The sequence below is a fragment of the Carcharodon carcharias genome, chromosome 1 (assembly GCF_017639515.1).
Source record: "Carcharodon carcharias isolate sCarCar2 chromosome 1, sCarCar2.pri, whole genome shotgun sequence".
NCBI lineage: Eukaryota > Metazoa > Chordata > Chondrichthyes > Lamniformes > Lamnidae > Carcharodon > Carcharodon carcharias.
The window spans coordinates 70,840,963-70,862,468 of NC_054467.1; the positions used below are offsets into that span (position 1 = coordinate 70,840,963).

General features: G+C 43.2%; 1 protein-coding gene across 1 annotated transcript in view; it reads left to right on the top strand.

Moving 5' to 3' along the window:
* The window catches only part of fhdc1 (FH2 domain containing 1), an 89,240-nt gene that overhangs the window by 60,254 nt on the left and 7,480 nt on the right, over positions 1 to 21,506 (top strand). Inside the window, exons 4-9 of the mRNA XM_041194622.1 lie at positions 16,819 to 16,904; positions 17,142 to 17,242; positions 17,841 to 17,911; positions 18,016 to 18,123; positions 18,488 to 18,558; positions 21,232 to 21,349. Coding sequence (XP_041050556.1) covers positions 16,819 to 16,904; positions 17,142 to 17,242; positions 17,841 to 17,911; positions 18,016 to 18,123; positions 18,488 to 18,558; positions 21,232 to 21,349 — 555 coding nt within the window. The remainder of the gene's footprint in view (positions 1 to 16,818; positions 16,905 to 17,141; positions 17,243 to 17,840; positions 17,912 to 18,015; positions 18,124 to 18,487; positions 18,559 to 21,231; positions 21,350 to 21,506) is intronic.

The following is a 21,506-nucleotide window of genomic DNA, read 5'->3' on the forward strand; positions in this document are numbered from 1 at the left end:
CACTGAAGCAGTCTGTGCCCACATGCAGAAAGACCTGGCTGATAAGTGGCAAGTCACATTTACACCACACAAATGCCAGGCAATGACCATCTCCAACAAGAGAGAGTCTAACCATCTTACCTTGACATTCAAGGTCATTACCATCACTGAATTCCCCACCATCATCATGCTGGAGGGTACCATTGACCAGAACCTTAACTGCACTAGCCAAAATATTGTAGCTACAAGAGCAGGTCAGAGGCTGGTGGCGAGTAACTCATCTCCTGACTCCCCAAAACCTGTCCACCATCCACAAGGAGTATGATGGAATACTCTCCACTTGCCTAGAGAGTGCAACTCCAAAGCCACTCAAGAAGCTCAATACTGTCCAGGACAAAGCAGCCCGCATGATCGGCACCCCAGCCATCACATTATGCACTGCCTCCATCACTGGCACACAGTGGCAGCAGTGTGTGCCATATACAAGAAACATTGCAGTAACTTGTCAAGCCTCCTTCACCAGCACCGTCCAAAACCACAACCTCTTATTATCTAGAAGAACGATAGCAGTAGATGCTTGAGAATACCACCACCTGCAAGTTCCCTTCCATGTCATACATAGTCCTGACTTGGAACTGTATTGCAGTTCCCTCATCATCGCTGAGTCAAAATCCTGAAACTCCCAACTAAAAGCATTGTGGGCGTACTTACGCCACACGGACTGCAGCAGTTCAAGAAGGCAGCTCATCATCACTTGCTCAAGGGAAATTAGGGATGGGCACTAAACGTTGGGTATGATCACACCCGAAGAACAAATTTTTAAAATTAATGCTTCACTAGTGTCCTTTACGGAAGCAAGCCTGCCATTCTTACCCAGTTCCTCGTATACCTGGTTCCAGAGCCACTCCAATGTGGCTGATTCTTAGCCTCCCTCTGAAGTGGCCTAGCAACTCAAGATGGGCAATAGGTGCCAGATGCACATCCAAGAATGAATTTTTAAAAAACTTCAAAAGTGCTACCGCTGATTTCGATTTTGGAAATGTCAATTTGATGCTCAACTAATTAAAAACATCATGGTGCAGCATGTAGATTCAAAAGTTAACCTCTGAGTGAGAATTTTCCCTGGATGTTTTAGGTGCTAAAGAGGTGGCCAAGCAAGAACCTTGACCTCATAACCAGTTCAGCTCATTCTTAGTGCACAATGCCATTTTGCTAAAGAATTGAAGACCGAGTAGAAACAGCCACCCAAAGAGTCGTTAAGGCTCTGAGTGACAATTAAACTGCTAATGCTCATAACCCTGTGATCACTGTTATATATTCACTCCCAGTTGTTATGATCCCCAGCTGAGGTTACCACTGGAGAAGCCTGATCGCAGGATGGAACTCAGCCTGATAGATCCTAACTTTTATTTGTTTGTTTAGATAAGTGGAGAGTAGCTACTGAAGAGAGTCACGGGAGTCAGCTGATGAACTTTTAACAGAGGAATAAAACCTTTATTCAACAAGAAAAGATGAACTATATTATAATACTCTTTCACCTACTATACCTGAACAGATATATACAGATTTGTAAGGATAACACAAGTTACAAAAACTATCTTATACTCTAATGTTCACAGTAAGTACACAGTCGAAAAAACTAATAGGTGAGCTGTGGTCAGACACACCACACTCTGAAACCAAGTGACAGATGCCACTTCAACCAGATGCTGTGGATCTCTCCTCAACTCCCCCCAGATGCTTGTCACACCGTGAGACAACCAGTCTCACTGAACTCTGTCTTTCACACGAGAGTTTCCAAACTCCACCCTCCAAGAGCTCACTTTGGAATCTTCTCCCAAACCGACGCTTTCTCTCAGATGCCTTCTGCAAGGGTTCACCTCCAGGGTTTCGAACTCTCCTTCTGATGTCCCTATTCCCTGAGTCACCACATGCATTCAAGCTGCCTTCCATGCACTCTTTCTGTTAAGTCAGCTGTCAACAGTGTACCACTGCTTCACATGCCCATAGCAAAGAGTTACAGACCTTCAGTTGTCTCGTTGGACCTTCTTGCCTCTTGCAAGCTGCTCTGACTTTAAATCTGCTTTCTGCAGCTTTTGTCTGTTTAGATCTGAAGCTTGGAGCCTTTCTCTCTGCCCCTCATACTTAACTTCACTTCACAGGGCCTTTTCCAGGATCCTGTCTTTCCGTTGACTAGAAGGTCTTCTTGGGACTATCTCCTGTTCCACTCCCCTGGATTTTGGGGTCTTTTCTTTAGCTTGGGACTGGCCATCTGACCCCTTTGCTCCAGACTCTCCTGGCAGCTACTTTCAAAACCAGCTGAACTCAAACAGCTTCCAAATCACACTGCTGTTTCTAGTTTCTTCTGCATGTGTCTGTGGGAGGAACCCGCCTCTCTGGACCCCTATTGCTAAGCAACAGCCCAGATTTTTTCTCTACTCTTGTTTGTTTAACTTAGAGTCGTAAAACTCTCATTAGAAATGCAAACACCTTTTAAAGTGAAACTAAAACTCAATTTGACCTTTCTTAACACACGGGAGAATTTTCCGGTTGGCGAGTGGGGTCAGGGCCCGCTTGCCAATGTGTAAAATGACGCACGGTGATGTCAGGCGGGTGTCCCAACATCACCGCGTGGCATTTAGATTTTCAGTTCAGGTGTGCAGCCGAGCCGGCTGCACGCCCGTTGAACTGGCAAAGACCTATTAAGAACTGTTTAAAACTAATTAAGTCAATTAAATGAGCTGCCCGTCCAACCTCATCCACAGGCGGGAAGAGGATTCATGAAGTGTTTATAAATTAAATAAATTTTTAATTAATGCTCCTTGACATGTCCCAGCTCATGTGACACTGTCACAGGGAGATTCCTGTGGTCTTTTGCTCGCATGCGTGAAAGAACATAGGCCCGGACTCAGGGAAATCCCGCCCCCACACAGGGACTGCTCAGCACTTCAGGGTGAGCATCACGCTGGGTGGACCTTAATTGGCCTGTCCACATAAAATGGAGGCACGCACGCGGTCGGCGCTGACAGGGGGAAAATTCAGACCACAAATACAGAAATACAAATCAAGCTTAAACTTTAAAGCTAAAACTCATTCCTACCACCTACAAATATAAATATAAGTTACTTAAACTATCTCTTTTTACCAGCACAGTCAAGCAGTGTCTTGATTTTAAAATTCTCATCCTTGTTTTCAGAACCCTCCAGAGCCTCACCCATCCTATCTCTTTTTCTCCTCCGGCCCCACAGTCCTCCGAGATATCTGGATTCATCTTTTTCTGACTCTCGTGCATCCTGGATTTTAATCACTTCAGTTGCCTAGCCACCAAGCTCTGGAATCCCCTCCCTTCATCTCTCTGCCTCTTTACCTTGCTTCCCTCCTTTAAGATACTTCTTAAAACCTACCTCTTTGACAAAGCTTTTGGTCATCTGACCTAATATCTCATTATGTGGCTTGGTGTCATACTTTGTTTTATAACACTCCAGTGGAGCCTTGGAACATTTTAATATGTTAAAGGTGCTGTTTAATATAATTCCTTGTTGCTGAAATAGGAGACATGTTTAAGCATTTCATCTTGCACTCATCAGGACCCTCTCAAGAATGCCAATATAAGGGGAAAACAACAATTTATACTGTGTGTGAAGAGAGGGCTGGTTGGTTGGCAAGTGGCATTGCCATGGAGAATGCATCATTGATGGTGACTGACAGTTAACTTCTAAACATTGTTTGAAAATTAAACCAGGCAGCTTGACCCTGATGGATCAAGGCATTGCCCTGAGGAATGAGTCAGTGAATGGCTGTCACTTATTTTGTTTAGCTGAAGCAGGCAGAATGTGAGTACATGTTTTTCCTGTCTGCAAAGAACCGTCACTTTCAGCCCTGAAAACACCCAGTCTACCTCAGATTACCCTGGAAGGGCGAGGTATCTCAAAAATTTGAGCAACAGGTGAAGCGAGCTGTTTCACACTACTATTATACAGTAGCAACACGAGTGGTATTCGCTAACTAACAGGATGCTGCCGTCAAGCCAGAAAGACATTCTGCCTATCGCATAAATGAGTATGAAATGAGTATATGAATTTCAGTGCCAGTATGATGCTAGGTATGTAGGCCATACGTCCCAAAGACTGGCAGATTGTATCAAACAGTATGTCCCAGCTGTTGTTTGTAATGAGCAAGGTACAGACTGTACCCAACTAGCCTGTGCTTGCAGAACTCAAAACACAGTGTCAAACATTAGATGTGATTCCGCGATTGGACAATATGTGCTAAATAATCCTTAGTATGCCGACAACCAATTTAAGATTGTTAGTTGGGCTCGCAGTATGGCACATGTGCGTGTACTGGAAACTATATATATTAATACACAGGGTCCTGTTCTTTGCAGACAGATAGAACATGTACACACCTTTCAGCTGAACAAAATAAGTGACAGCCATTTATTGACCCATTCCTCAGGGCAATGCCTTGATAAATCAGGGTCAAGCTGCCTGGTTTAAATTTCTTGGCAGTTAACTGTCAGTCACCATCAGTGGTGCATTCGCCATGGCAACGCCACTTGTCAACCAATCAACACTCTCTTCACAAAGTGTAAATTGTTGTTTTCCTCTTATACTGGTATTTTTGTGTGTGTCCTGATGAGTGCAAGACAAAAAGCTTAGACATGTCTCTTATTTCAGCAATACTCAAGTTCTACACTACCAAACGACTAATTTGTTGTTGTTGTTGTTATTATAGAGGCTGCATGGCATTTTGATGCCTAACATTCTGATGAAGAGGACTCGAAACGTTAACTGTGTTCCTCTCCGCAGATTCTATCAGACCTGCTGAGTTTTCCCAGCTACTTTTGTTTTTATTTCAGTTAATAGCCTTACTTAACATTTCTCAACCTCAGAGTAAAGAAGTCATTGCTGATAATTTCTAGTGCTATTTAAAGCGATGCTCAACTTTCAATGTTCACTGGCTGCTGGAGATTGCCTGGCTGCACTGCATTTGAAGAGGACTTTTGGAACACATCAGGAAATTTTCTGGGACACTTTGTGAAGACGTCACCAACACGTCTTCAGCATTTTCCCCAGAAATTTTCTAAGGATCTCACCTAAGGAGAGTGGATGCTGTGCTACTGCATCTTATTAGTAACTTCTAGGAGAAGTGGAATGCTTGATCATGGGCACCTTTCTGTGGTCATCCTTGGTCTGGAGGAAGATTGTGAGGAGAAGAAGAGACAAGGCAGAGCAGCAGCAGCTGTTGGAAGGGAGAGAGACAGAAGAGCAGTAAACAGGAGGTCCTATGAACCCTAGGTCTTCAGAGAGCGCTATTCCTCCATTGACATGACCCAAGTGCAGCACAGGAAGAGGCTGTGCTTTACAATGACAGTCTTCACAGAGATCTGTGGCCTCATAGAAGGAAGAGGGAGATGTTGCATCATAGCCAGGACTGCCTTGCCTATGACAGTCAAGGTCACATGAATACTTAATGATTATGCTACTGGAATCTTCCAGGCCCCTACAAGTGATATCACAATCCCCTATGCAATTCTGCCTATTGGATGTTGTTGAAGTTCTATATGCTCTGAGAAATAATTATATATAATTTCCTATTGCCAGAGAAGACCAGAGGCAGAGATCTCTAGTTTTGACAGGATTAAGGAATTCCCCATGGTCCACAGAGCCATTAATTACACACATAATGCCATATTAGCCCTTTGGAGGTGTTCAGGAGCAGGAAGGGATTCCATTCCGTCTGTGTGCAGCTTGCCTGCGAACACTAGCAATGCATCATGCAAGTGAATGCTTGCTATCTAGGGAGCTGTCATTATGTGTTTATAATAAGACAGTCATCTATTCCACAGACTTTTGAAACACAACGCAATGTGTAAGGCTGGTTACCAGGTAACAAGGAATATCTTCTGATGCCATGGCTCATGATTCTTTTGAGAAAGACCCAGACACCAGCTGGGCACTCATACAATGAGAGCCACTCAGCCACGAGGAATATCATTAAGGTCCTCGAGCTGCACCTTCACTGGTCAGGGATACCCTGCTGAGAAAATCCCCAGATATGAGTTGATTTGTTGTTGCATGCACCACAATCTGGTGATCAGTAGGTCAAGCTCAGGAGTCACAAGAGGAAGAGGAAGATGCAGGGGACTGGGAGAGCATCAGGGGTTCAAGGTAGACAATGTGCACTTGCTAGGGACACTGGCCTACCATTTAGCTGAAGACAGCTTTTGAGAGGTGTCCTCTGACATCACATTTCAGAGAATGGTTTCCATGTGCCTTACCTTCTACAACTAAGGATTCATTTGCATGCAACCCTTTCAATTCCTTCCCCATGAACAATAAAAATACCACCTATTGCAGGACTGCATAATTAGTAAATTCAAACTTCATCGAGCGCAAGCACAAACAATGCAAATATGGCATAATCAACATTTACAAATCGTAAACTATTCACTCTGGTGCTAAACCTTAGTGGCTATCCTGTTAAGTGTTCTTGCCTATTCTGGTGCATCTATGAAGTAGAATCTGAGTAGCAGCAGCATGTGAGGTGGATGGTTGCTGAGAATCTGAAGAAGGCAGTTCAGATGCCCTCCTGGGGCACCCTTGAAAGGCTGTGAGCCATGATGGCCCCACCTCAGACTTTATCATTTCAGCAGAGGTTTTAGCAGTCTGGGCGTTCGGCTGACAGGCAACTACAAGGGAAATAGTGGAACAGTGAGGTGGGAACAAGAATGCTGCCATCCAAAGAGAGGCCAGTAGGTTCCTGCTCATAATTCCAATGCTACTTCCTCAGGACATTTGTTCAGCCAGTCCAGTTAAATATATTCAAGAAAGCCAGTTGGAGAAGCATAGTATTGGAGCTGATCTTTACTCAGTCTTGCATTTAGTTACAGAGTGAAACAATACAAACATACACCTCCTAACTCAACCACACAACAGTTTCAATATGTCTCTCTTTATATCTGTTCAAGTGAAACCCTGGTTAATGCCCACCACCCTTATACAGTTAACACTGATCAACTGGAGGACAGATATTTGGGCATCAGAGACTCTCTGCAAGTGTCATTCAACAGAAGAGGCCAGAGTCACCATAACAGCTGGCTGAACTTCTATTGTGGTCATTCCATGGCAAATGCTGGGACTGCAGTGGAGATGTGATCTCAGTCATCAGGTGCTGCATGATGTCGGGCTTCACTGTTTGTTGGATGGAACTGGCCAGCCTCTGCACACTGGTAAGAATGGGATCCAGTCTGTGCGCCATGGGCCAAGTCAAGGCCAAGTCCCCATAGTCATGACCTGTAGGCTTTCAGGCAGGGTGAACATAATGCAGTAGTGTGCCCTGTGTGAATGTCAGTGTACAGCCAGAGATGGATGAAGAGTATTGTGGTTGTGATGCTGAGTTGATGTGCAGTTATTGAGAAGTGTGCTTATGAGATAGAATCTTAACTTGACCACTCAAGTCAATTTGTTAAATTTTTTTACGGCATGTCCTGAACACCAAGCATTTGGTTTGTCAGCCCTATCAGCCTTCCTCTAAAGCTTGGCCCTGCAAGGTCCGCATCTGACCACACTACGACATAACTAGTATGTGACTTGGTCCCTGGAACCTGAGGTGTCCCTGCCACCTGGAGTGGTTGCTAGTGAGCATCAGTGTTCTGCAGTGCCCTCTAAGTTGGGCATGCCTCTGAGCTGGTGCTTGTGACCTTTGTAGTGTTTTAATGCAGTGCCTTCTTCCTTGCTCTCCTCTTTCTCCAGAAGCAGGGTAGTGTGTAGGCTCTTCCTCCTCTGCTAATTCTACTGGATAGTGAGGTGGATCTTGCTCCTAAGAGCCTACATGTTTAAAGCCAGGAGGGTTAAGGGTGCAGCATGTGTTACCACTTTATGAGGTGTGTGATGACACTATATGGAGCTTGTGAGTGAGGAGAGGTTTGGGAACTTTTCTCATTTTTATGTGCATCTTTGAATAACTGGGCAATCTGATGTGCGTGTATTTCTTTATAATATATTTTGCTTCCCCCAACCACACCCCCTGCGCCACAACCCCATCCCACCTTGTGTCTTCCTATGAATTGCAACATACCTAGTTGACGAGATATGGCTGGTTTGGGAAATTATGGTTGTGGATCTGCTAAGAAAACTGGAGTGGCCACATTCGTCTAGGCAATCAGTTCCCTGCTTTGTCTATGGCTATAAAATTTGCCATTCAGCTCCCAATCACCTCCTCCTTAACAAGAGCTCATGCAGTCATGTCTTCCCTCCCCTGGTCAGGTCCTGCTAGTGCTTATTATGTCATATCTTGTCCTGACAGAAAGAATGGTGATTGTGAAGAGTGTTATTGGCAGGTGTGTGAGCCTCACATGGTTGAAGACCTGTGAAATGCTTCTGCTTTGTGAATTGTGCCTGTGAATAATGCAGTAGTGTGTTATGTGTGAACGTCAGCATACAGCAGAGATGGATGAAGTGTGTTGTGGTTGTGATGCTAGGCTGTGGTGCAGTTATTGAGAGGTGTGTTTGTGAGATAAAATCTTACCTTGACCACTTGTGTAGGCTTTCTTGCAGCATTGGAGCCACATCCTGGGGCAACATTCCTGACTCATGGAGCATCTCCTTCCACATCTACCACATGACCTGTTTGTCTGACCTCCCTCCCTCTCCTCTTTTGTGTCTTCTCCAACAGGACTTCCAGGATTGCATCTTCTCCTTTGGTCCTTGAGCTATCCTTGAATGTTCTGCTGTTTGTCAGTCAGCACACTCCACATTTTCAGTGAAATTGGATATGTGTAGACAACTAAATAACTCCACGTAAATTGCTTCTCATCAGTGTTTGACTGCTAAACCTGAAGATGTTTGTGTTAGTGCCTCTGGGCACATTTAAATTATGGTAATCATTAATTAGCCCCAAAATTGTGAGCTAAAACCAGATTTTCAAACAAACTTGTCTTATTAGCATAGCACCCACTTAGTGCCTGTTTTCATTCCTTCAGCAACATAACCCCCTTCATCTGCAATATAACCCTCTTCATCTGTTAATTAAAAACAAACCCCCCAAGCTCTGTGCCATGGTTAGGGATGTGTGTTAGCAGGTGGCAACTAGGTCCAAGTCACTGCTGCTGACTCACTGCAGCCAGTTTCTTGGAGGTGGTACAAGCATGGCTTAGAATCTTTTTCTCTCTTCTGATTTTTCACTCCATTATTCCATCAGTTCTTGGCACAGTCATGCACCAGACAGTGTGCGATATTCAAAACAAGCTAATGTCTTTGAAAAATCATTTTTAGCAGTTGAGGAGTGTGCACGTTTCAAAAGGCATTCAGTACTCAAAAAGGTTAATCTACTTTGTCTCATTTCTGTGATGTGTGCCAGAGGCAAAACACATGCATTAGCTGTATTTTTTTTATTGCAGCTCACTGCTGTTGCAACTGGGTTACTTTGAACATTCTAATTTTTTTCTGAGTCGGATTGCACGTTAGCAAATCACCCTTGTCAAATAATCAAAATTTGAATCAAACGGTTGGAGTGTGGTGCGATAGAATTCAATGTTTTCAGTACCGCATTTTCACATTTGTATGTGCACCTTTGAATAACTGGGCAATCTGATATACGTATATTTCTTTGTAATATATTTAGTTATTTTCTTCCCGCCCCTCCCCACCTTGAGTCTTCCTATGAATTGCAACATACCTAGCTGACCACATATGCTAGAGGGTCTGATCCTATACCTCTGCAATCACTACACTCTGGGTGGTTGCAAGGAAGTACCTGGGTAAGTTGTTTTTCGCTGTCAAATGAGTACTTGTTAGCACTGTAGGCACTAACTTGAAAAACATGGATGTTCATTAAGGCTCCACCTACACAAGTCCACCCAGTAGAAAAAACTGGCCAAAGTTACAAAGAAGCTGACACAGCCCCTGAAAAGTTGGTGACTCAAACAGCTCTCCACATATTCAAGAGAGACCATGCGTTGTTAGATCAGAATTTGGGGGAGTGTTTGGGGTTGTGCAGGGTACCATGCTGACTGGCTAGGGAGGTGAGGTGTTGGCTATTGTGAGGCCAATGATGGGAGGAAAACCTGGGGGTATAAAACCTTGTTGGGGGTGCTTCCAATGGACACAGAGGGGCCAGTTAAGGAGGGGCTCCACCCTGTGCGCCATCTGCATAGGGAGACCTTTTGGGCTGGCCACTTGGCGTGGGGCTCTTCCACCTCCAGTTAAATCCTAGTGGCAGGATAAGGCCCTTCAGTGAGAATTAATTGCCCACTTAAGGGCCTCAATTGGGCCACTGGCAGGCATGCTGCCCAGCACCACCCCTGCTGTTGGTATAATTGTGGTGGGGCAAGGGCAGGTGGGTACCCACTGGATTTAATGAGCCCCCTGCCTTCAAACCTGCCAGCGGGGGCACCGATATTCCTGAGAAGAATCTAGCAATCTGTTTTGAAATTTTCAGTTGACTTAGCCTTAATAAATATTTGGGAGAACAAGTTCTAGATTTTTATTATCCTTTGTGTGAAGAAGTGTTTCCTGACATCACCCTGGAACAACCCAGCTCTAATTTTAAGGCTATTCCCCCGTTCTGGATTATCCTACAAGAGGAACTAGTTTCTCGCTACCTACCCTAGAAAATCATTTAATCATCATAAATAGTTCAGTTGGATCTTCCTTGATCATCTATACTCAAGGGACTATAAGTCTAGTCTTTACAACCTGTCCTTGTGACTTAACTTTTTAGACCCCAGTATCATTCTGGTGAATCTATGCCGCACCCACTCTGAGGCCAACATTTCCTTCCTGAGGTAAAATACCCAGAACTGAATGTATTACTTTGGTTGTAGTCTAAAAGCCTTTCTTTGGTTACCTTGGCCTCTCCCACCCCAGGGCACAATTAGCTTGCCCCCTCCTTTCCTCCCAAAGCCTTTCTACCAGCTGCCATGATTGAATGGCAGAGTAGACTCGATGGGCTGAATGGCCTAATTTCTGCTTCTATGTCTTATGGTCTAATATCCAGTCCTGTATCTCCCTTATTGTGCTTCTCCCCATTTATCTCCTCTCTCCTGCCCAATGCCACCCCCAAACAGTATGTTGCTCCCAAGTTCCCCCTTGTATTCTCGGGGCTGGATTTTAAGCAGCCTGTTACAGCGGGAACCATAGAACCATAGAAAGGTTACAGCACAAAAAGAGGCCATTCAGCCCATCGTGTCTCCACCAGCCAAAAAATAAATAAGTAGCTGCCCATTTTAATCCCACCTTCCAGTACCCGGTCCATAGCCTTGCAGGTTACAGCACTTTAGGTGCGGATCCAGGTACCTTTTAAATGAGTTGAGGGTTTTTACCTGCCCCAGCAAACCAGGCAGCAAATTCCAAACACCCACCACCCTCTGGGTGAAGATGTTTTTCCTCATGTTCCCTTTAATTCCTCTACCAGTCACTTTAAATCTATGCCCCCTGGTAATTGATCTCTCTTCTAGGGCAAACAGGGCATCCCTGTGTACTCTATCCAGACCCCTTATAATCTTGTACACCTCAATCAGGTCACCCCCCCCCCCCCACCCAGCCTCCTCAGTTCCAAGGGAAACAACCCCAGCCTATCCAATCTTTTCTCATAGCTGCAATTTTCAAGCTCTGGCAACATTCTTGTAAATCTCCTCTGTACTCTCTCCAGAGCAATTATGTCCTTCCTGTAATGTGGCAACCAGACTGTGCACAAAATTTCAACTGTGGTCCAACCAGCGTTTCAGACACTTCCGTCATTACATCCCATTTTTTATTGTATACCTCGTGCAATAAAGGAAAGCATTCCATATGCTTTCTTTACCACCTTATCCACCTGTGGTCATGCACTCCAAAGTCTCTCACTTCCTCTACCCCTCCCAATATTCTCCCATTTATTGTGTATTCCCTTACTTTGTTTGCCCTCCCCAAACCCATTAGCTCACTCTTCTCTGGATTGAATTCCATGTGCCACTTTTCTGCCTGCCCAACCAAACGATTGATATCATTCTGGTGTGGACAGCTATCCTTTTCATTATCAACCACATGGCCAATTTTTGTGTCATCTGCAAATTTCCCAATCATGCCACCCACATTTAAGTCCAAATCATTAAAATATATGATAAAAAGCAAGGGACCCAACACTGAGCCTTGTGGAACACCACTGGAAACAGTTTTCCATTCTCAAAACATCCATCGACTATTCCCTTTGTTTCCTGTCATTGAGCCAATTTTGGATCCAACTCGCCACATGCCCCCATGTCCCATGGGCTTTTACTTTTCTGACCAGTCTGCCATGTGGGACCTTGTCAAATACCTTACTGAAACCCATGTAGACCACATCCACTGCACTACTCTCATCAATCCTCCTTGTTACTTCCTCAAAAAGCTTGATTAAATTAGTAAGAAATGACCTTCCCCTAACAAAACCTTGCTGACTATCTCTGATTAATCCGTTCCTTTCTAACTGACAGCTTATCCTGTCTCTCAGAATCGATTCTAATAATTTGTCCACCACCTAAGTCAGACTGACCAGCCTATAATTTTCTGGCCTATCCCTCGCACCCTTTTTAAATAATGGTACAATGTTTGCAGACCTCCAATCCTCTAGGACCTTGCCTAATTCTAGTGAGGATTGGAAAATGATCCTCAGAGCGTCCATTATTTCCACCCTGGCTTCCTTTAACAGCCTGGGGTACGATCCATCCAGCCCTGGTGATTTATCCACTTTGAATATCAGTCCCTCCAGTACATCCTCTCTCATTATGCTTATTGTCTCTATTGTTTCACACTCCTCCTCTTTAACTAGAATATCTTCTCCTTAGTGAAGACTCATTGAGTCTCATTGAGAACCTTGCCCACATCTTCAACATTAGCGCACAAGTAATCATGTACATCTTTGATAGGCCCTACCCTTTCCTTAGTTATTCTCTTGCTCTTAAAGTACTGGTAAAACATCTTTGGGTTTTCTTTGATTTTACCTGCCAATATTTTTTCATATCCTCTCTTTGCTTTCCTAGTTACTTTTTTTACTTCACCCCTGTACTTTCTTTACTCCTCTAGGTTTTCTACAGTATTATGTTTTTTGTGACTGTCGTGAGCTTTCTTTTTCTGCTTTATCTTACCTTGTATGCTTCTGGATAGCCAGGGGGCTCTAGATTTTGCAATACCAGGCCCACTTAATTGTGGGAGAGACCCCACGGCAGTCTCTTGACGATAGGAAAACCTCCCCCAAGGATGGAAGGGACTGACGATGGGATTTCTGCTAATGGAAGCAGGGTGTCAATTAGGCTTATTAATGAGCCAACTGACACCCATTATTCACAGCAATTTAGTGGTGGCTCAGGGGTAAATGGAGGCTTTATGGGTTTCCTGTGCCTCGAAATGCCGCCCAGCAAAATCTGTCAGGTTTACCAGCGCCCCTCAGGGATAGGGTGTTGTGGGACGGTCAGTGGGATGATTCCTTTGCTGTCAGGCACTCAGTGCCCAATTGAGGGACCTGAAATCGGGCAAGGGATTGGCCGCTGAATGCCTCTTCCCCCCATTTCACAACTCTTATCCTGGCTTCACTTACCTGTGACCTGGGGTCTCTTTGCCACCCTAGGCTGGCAGCATTGATGATTACCCAGCAGTACTTGGTGGATGGTACTTCCACTATTGGGGAGCTCAATCACAGGGAAGGCCTGACGGCAGCCAGTTAAGTTCTTGAAGGGCACTTTTTTTTATTCGTTCAGGGGATAGGGGCATCACTGGCTAGGCTAGGCCAGGCCAGCATTTTATTGCCCATCCCTCAGAACTGAGTGGTTTGCTAGGCCATTTCAGAAGGCAATTGAGAGTCAACTTCACTGCCGTGGGTCTGGAGTCACATGTAGGCCAGACCAGGTAAAGGACATCAGGGAAGCAGATGGGTTTTTACAACAATCGACAATGGTTTCATGGTCATTCCAGTTTTTTTACTGAATTCAAATTTCACCATCTGCCAGGATTCGAACTCAGGTCCCCAGAGCATTACCCTGGTTCTCTGGATAACTAGTCCAGTGACAATACCACTATGCCACTGCCTCCCCCCATTCCATTGGGCCTCCTCCACTGAACTGACAGGGGTTCCCTTCCAGTTCTCCGACCAATGTGCAAGAACCCCCATCAGCCCGACAAAATCCTGGCCTTGCTGTAAATGACTGACATCACTGAACAGTGAATAGGAATTCACCAACTCACAAGAACTTCTGTCTACAGCAATAATCACTTAGCGCAGGAATGCCAAGGTTAAGAATTTTGGAGGACCATTTCTGAGCAACTATCTCTTCATTTTCATCCACTAACATGAAAAGAAAACAACTGACCACAATGTGCTTATTGTTGGCAAGTATGTCCACATAACAGCCACTGTCACGTGGAATCTTTCCTTTGGCAGGGAACTGGGCAAACCAATAAGCAGTGCTTTCCATGTTTGAGCAATGACTATAAATTTGAACCCTTAGTTCATCCCACTGTACTGTTCGAACTGGATTCCCCCAGTTTGTAAACTGTTATGTGTTTTGCTCTCTTGTGCACATGCAAAGTAATAGAGCTTAGACTTTGATGAGGTAACAGAGGGGGTTGATAAAGATCATGTGGTTGATGTGGTGTACATAGACTTCCAAAAGGCATTTGATAAAATCCACATAACAGATTTGCAGCAAAGTTGGAGCCTATGGAATAAAAGGGAAAGTGATGAGTGACAGGAACCAGAAAGTAGCGATAAACTGTGGTTCTTCGGACTGGTGAAAGATATACAGTAGTTTCCCCAGGGGTTGGTTCTAGGACTGCTGCTTTTCTTGATCCATATTAATGATTTAGTCTTGAGTGTACAGAGCACAATTTCAAAATTTGCAGATGATTCAAAACTCAGAAGTATTGTGTAATAGCGATAGACTTCAAGAGGACATAGACAGCCTGGTGGAATGGGTGGCCATTAAACAGATGAAATTTAATGCAGCGATGTATGAAGTAGGAAGAACAAAGAGAGGCGATATCAAATAGGGAGACATGTTGCCAAAGCTTTTTGTCTTGCACTCATTAGGACAAGTGCAAGAGTGTTGAATTTCAAATGATCACAACAGTTTATACCACAGGAGTAAAAGGGTGCTCTGATTGGTTGAGACTTTGCCATGGAGAAAGCAGTGGGTAACTAGAGGCTCCCCTTACTTCCAGGTAATTCAAAAAAAGTGCAAGGCTTGAACATATTCTTTTTGTTTGAAGAGAATGGGTCCCTGCATATGAATGTTTGTCGCTTCTAGCAAGCATAAATGAGCCACATTACAAGCTCGACTGATTATCTTACATTGGTTGTTAGTATAGCTATTAATGTAGTCAGGATTGTTCAGCAAGTGCTGCCCAATTGCAGAATCACATCTTAACAGTAGACGTTTTGTTCTGGGCTTTGCAAGAGAGAGCTGGTTAAGTACACTCTGTGCTCTGCCTATGACAAACAACCGGAGGTTGTTGTTTGATTCAATCAGCCAAGTGTTGGGATATACAGCCTAATTACCTGGCATTACACCAGCACTGAAATTCATACACAACATTGCGCAATTGTGGGGTAGGCAGTACATCTTTTTGGACTGACAGCAGCATTCTGTTAGTGGAAATACCACTTGCATCCCCACTGCATAGTAGCAGCATGAAATGACTTGCTTAACCTATTGTTCAAATTTTTGAGATACTTTGTCATTCCAGGGAATTTGAGGTAGTGTTGTAGGTACATAGGCTGTATGTCCTAATGATTAGCTGAATGAATCAAACAACATGTTCTTCTGGCTGTTTGTAATAGACAGTGTTATGATTGTTTGAAATTTTGCTTTGTTGCATTTATCCTGATGACTGGAAGACAAAATGCTTCAGCAGCATGTCTCTATCATCAGCAGTATTCAAGTTTTGTATACCAAGCGACTAATAGAGTAAAGGTTGCTATTCTAAAGGGGTTTGAGAAACAGATAGATGAGGGCTATATGTGCTCAAATCGTTGAAGGCGGGTGCAGGTTGGGAAAGTGGCTAAAAAGGCATATGGGAATCTGGGCTTTGTAAATAGAGGCATACAATACAAAATCAAGGAAGTTATAATGAATCTTTATAAAACATTGGTTCAGCCACAACTAAAGTATTGTGTTCAGTTCTGGGCACCACACCTTAGAAAGGATGTGAAGGCTTTTTAGGGGATACAGGAAAGATTTACGAGAATGGTTCTAGGTATAAGGGACTTCAGTTATGTGGATAGCCTGGAGAAGCTAGGGTTGGTCTTCTTAAAGAAGAGAAGCTTCAGAGGAGATTTGATAGGGATGATCAATATCATGGGGGGGTCTAGACAGAATAGCTAGGGGGAAACTGGCGGAAGGGTCAAGAACAAGAAGACACAGATTTAAGGTGAATGCAAAAGAACCATTGGCAACATGAGGACAAATATTTTTACACAGCGAGTGTTTAGGATCTGGAATGCACTGCCTGAGAATGTGGTGGAGGCAATTTCAATCAGCACTTTCAAAATGGAATTATGTAAACACGTGAAGGAAAGAAATTTGCAGGGATACAGGGAAAGGGTAGTGGAGTGGGACTACATGAGTTTCTCTTGTAGAGAGCTGGCACGGACATGATGGGCCAGATGGCTTTCTCTGCTGTAACAAGTCTACAATTTTGTAATTCTCTTGCTGTGGTATCTCTCTTTACTGTGTATGGCACTCAAAACAGGGTATATCCTGAAATGGGTCCATAAGTGGCAGAGGAACACATACAACAATTAGAATTTTTTTACCCATTGTAATTTTTTAAAACAAGAAGTGACAATAGGTTGTATTAATCGAATAATTTATCTATCTTACAGGCAAAGAAGTTACAAGCCTTCAAAGATGATGTAAACAAGCTATCACTTGCAGATTCATTCATGGTCCTGCTGCTACGAGTGCCAAGGTAAGGTAGCATTTGCCTGCTCTGGGGGCAGGTAGCACCGCAAGTTGCTCTGTACACGCCCTGCGCAGTGTTCTTCAATGATAACAATGAGGAATGCCACATGGGCCGTACAAGAAGTGGCTCGCTATGCAGTCTGCCAACCACCATCCCCACCACCTCCCTGCCCCCCACTGTTCTCCATTTAATAAATTGAATATAAAAATTTGTGATAGATCACATAATTTTGCTGCCTTGCAGCTACGCCCTGCGAATGGAAGCTATGGTTCTTAAAGAAGAGTTTTCTCCTGCCTGCTTTACTCTGTACAAAGAAATGAGAGCAATACGAATGGCTACAAAAGGTAAGTACACTGATAAATTGCAAAAGTACAACTCTCAGGTACTCTGTTGGGAAGAATTAGTATATGTTTTAAAGTCCCACTCTAAGGTTCTGTAACACAGTATATTTGTACTGATGCATGGTAGAAACCTGACTTCAAAACCAGACTTGGCACACAAACACACTCAAGTCTTCTGGTCATGGACAACAGTGCTGGTATGGGTCTCACTTCTGACTGTGATCCATCAGTCCCTGCTGGAACTGTGTGTGTGTGAACATCTGGTGAGGACATGTTGGGCTCAGCTGTGATGATCACATTCATTGTTTGTACTGCCAACAATCTTGGTTTAGACTCGCACATGAATGAAGTAGGCTGAGGTAAAGTACTTGTTCCCAAAGAGTTGGCAATGTTTTCAGAAGTGGAGGGTGAAAACTAGAGGATAAAAATTTTTGAAAGTTGGAATTCCTATCTGAGTGGGTATCTGCCTATAACTGTTGAATAAGAAACAATAGATGTTTCATTTACAAAGTTCTAAACATTCTGTTGACTGTTTCGCAATACATTTCATGGTGCCTTTTGGTGTGTAACTGAACTTTATACACTTATTAACATTTTTCAGAATTGATGACTTGTGAGGAACTTCATGCAATTCTGCATTTGGTTCTGCAGGCCGGCAATATCATGAATGCTGTAAGTGATTTATAATGGTTTTTTTTTTTGTTATTGTTTTTAATACCACAAAACTTCTACATATGATTCTTGTCTATTGATGGCTTCTTCCCATTTCTCTTCAGGGAGGTCACGCAGGGAATGCTGTGGGTTTCAAACTGTCTTCATTGCTGAAGCTAGCAGATACAAAGGCAAACAAGCCAGGAATGAATTTGCTGCACTTTGTTGTTCTGGTTTGTATTCAAACTTTACTTATAGTCATAAATGTTTGCAACTATCATCAAGTAGTTCACTTTTAATGGTTGGGTCATTGGATTCCTATTTTCCTGGGAATCGGTTCAGACAGCAACTTCCCATCATAAATTATGGGAATTACTGAAAATTCTTGGCTACAAGATGGTTAACCTTCTAATAAGATGCACCATTAACTCCAGGAAATTTAATTCACTTTTCACTCGGCACATCAGAATGAAGCTCTGACGCACAACCAGGGTCATTGACTACTGTAAAAGAAGATGAAATGTTATTTAAATTGTCATTTATTCTTCTTCATAGAAAAGAGAACAAGCCAGTAACAATGATCTTTTTGTCAACCAGGAAGCACAAAAAAAGGATGCAACTCTTTCGACTTTTCCTGAAAAGTTGAAGCATGTCCAAGAGGCAGCCAGGTAACATAATTAAGTCCTATTTCTCTTCCTACTCCTTCCCCTGCCACAAGCATACACAAATCAGAGGTTGGAAAACAAATGGCAAGGCAATACTAATGAAGCACATAGTTAGCAAATTATAAATGTATCCCAAAAATTATTCACAAATAGATTGCAGAAAACTCATATTTAAAGAACAAATTTGGGAAGCCACACCTAAAAATCTTTAGATCATGCACACTTTGTAGATATTCCGTAACCAAAGCCCATCTGCAGCTGGGATTAATGAAACGGTTGTGTTTGTTATTATTCCTTTTGTTTCCATCACGTACCTGTAGTCTACTATGCAAACATTAGCAATGCTTAACTTTGTTATTACCTGAATTTTCGTGCTAGATAAAGCTGACAGTGCAGTGTTGGATTGTGAAAAATACACTGCACTTATGGGTCTGAGCAGTCTAGGTACACGATAACTTCTTAAGAACAATGGGTGAATACACTAAATGACATGTTGCCGTGGATTAAATAACTTTCACCTACAGTTGCTGAATTGTTAGTTGATCTCAGAACAAGAGAGAATAACAAATCAGGTTAGTCAGATATTTCTATTTTCAAATGCTGACAGGGTTGCTATGTTTTTCCAGAATTTCCAATTTTATTGTAAATTTTCAGCATTTTCCATTTTTGCCCTCTTTATCTTGATGAGAGTTTCTCCACTGTTGTAGAACCTTACCTTAGAATGAATCATCATATTCACAGGTGGAGTACAGACAAATGAGGAGGGAGTAAATAGAACATTTTCATGTGATAACATTTTTGCACACAATGTTGTTTTTTTCAATTGGATAATTGGGGATTAAAATTAGATGAATTGCAAAAAGGTGTTGATGTTTCCAACAGTAAGCTTAGTAGGACAGGCCGGACAGGCTGTGCATGCACTGATCAGAGTGAAGGATGCACTGATATTCCCCTTAATTGCACACAGTGTGCCCTTGGTGTATGATGGGGCTGAACAGAGATATGTCAAGGCACTTCCACTAAGGAAGGGAAATCAGTTTTCAACACTGCTGTTCAGTCTTGAAGCGTGGTGCAGACACCTAGGATCACTGGAAATACAAAAACGTTGTAGGATATCCAACGTTTTCAACTTTCCTGAGTTTTCCATAGCTTGTATAGCTTCAAGGATCCCTACAATCATTTTACTTGCCCTACTGTTCCGCTATCCTTTGAAACTCAAGTGAGTCTTGCCATTGATAAGACAAATTCCCTGCTGATACCCAGTGGCTCGAGTGTCCACTAAATCCATGGGAAGTCCCCAAAGAACTTCCCTTTCCACTGGTTCTAGCACATTTTCAACGCATGTCAGCATCAAACTGTAAAATAAAGGCTCCAATGCTTCCAACACCGTTGATTTCCTTTGTTCCCGATAGGAAAGAGATAGGGGAAAATAAGTTCAAAAGCAAGATAAAGGATATTATTTGGTGCCATAATTTTTTAAGTTCCTGTTTTCAATATGTAGGAACTAAATATTTGGAGTTAAAAGCAAAGACGGAAATTTGCAAAATAAAAGTAATTTGGGTAAATGAAAATAAAAATCTGAAATATTCAGCAGGTCAATCAGCATTTGGTGAAATTTCACCCTAAAAACATCAATAACTGATCTTCACACATTACAGTTACTCACTTACTGGGAAAAATTTTTCCCCCGTTGGGGGGGAGGTGCGAGTGGGCGTGCTTCTTGTCGGCGCCTCCAGTTGGGGGCGCACCACCATTTTACGTGGGCGGACCAATTAAGGCCTTCCCAGTGTGACGTCCACCAGGAAGCACTATGCACTCCCTGTGCGGGGGTGGGGGTGGGGATTCCCTCAGCCAGGAATGTGCTCCTTTGTGCATGCGCGTGAAAGAGCGCACAGATCTCCCTGAGGCTAGGTGCTGCATCAGGGAGATCGGCTCGGAATTAAAACTTTCAATAGAAATGATAAAAAATTTCCCTGACATGTCCTCTCATGTGACACAGTCACTTGGGTTGGGACATGTCCATAACTTTTATTGAAAGATTTGATAAAAATTTAAATACCCTCATGAAACCTCATCCCGCCCATGGATGGGGTTTCATGCTTTTTCTGAAGCCCACCAGGGCTCCCGGCCTGCCCGCCAACCTTAAGGTTGGATGGGCAGGTTCATTAATTACCTTAATTCGTTTTTCAATGGTCTCAATAGGCCGTTGACAGGTCGGCGGGTGCGTAGCTGTCTCGGCTGTGCCCCTGCCGACTTGAAAATGGAAATGACACGGGGTGACATTGGTAGTTCCTGCCGTGTCATTTTACATGTCGGCGAGCGGGTCCCACGCTCTCCCTCCCCCCCCAAACCGCTGACCGGAAGATCCTGCCCTCTGTGTATTTCTAGAATTCTGTGTTTCTACTATAGATATCCATCACTTGTATATTTTTTATTTAACTTGAATAAGTGCTCTTTTTCATAACTAGCTTCTTAACAGCGCTGGTAAATAATACTATAGCTACTCAAACAAGCCTGCTTTCTTTTTTATAATACACCATGTATAATTTATTTGTTATCTTTTCAGATGCAATTTTACTTTAGGAGGGTTTGCCCAAAACTAGCCAATAGAGCATGCCTGTCTATTTTTTTTAATGTGAAATTCTGACATGTTGTTAACAGATATTTTCCTTTCAGATTGTCGGTAGACAGCATTGATGGTGATCTACAGTCGCTTGTCAACAGAACAAGATGGCTGCAAGGAAACTTAAAGCAAGACTCTGAACTCCTGCACCAAATGGAGGATTTCACTCAGGTGAGTTAGTGTCAAAAGGCCTGATACTTGCATGTCCACATGACAGCTTTGTAGAATAGAGAAGATTAAAATATTAACCTTAGGCACGGAATATATCGGATGACTGCATTCAATTTGGAAATAGCATGGAGCATTGACCTGTTGCAGTAGATAGCCT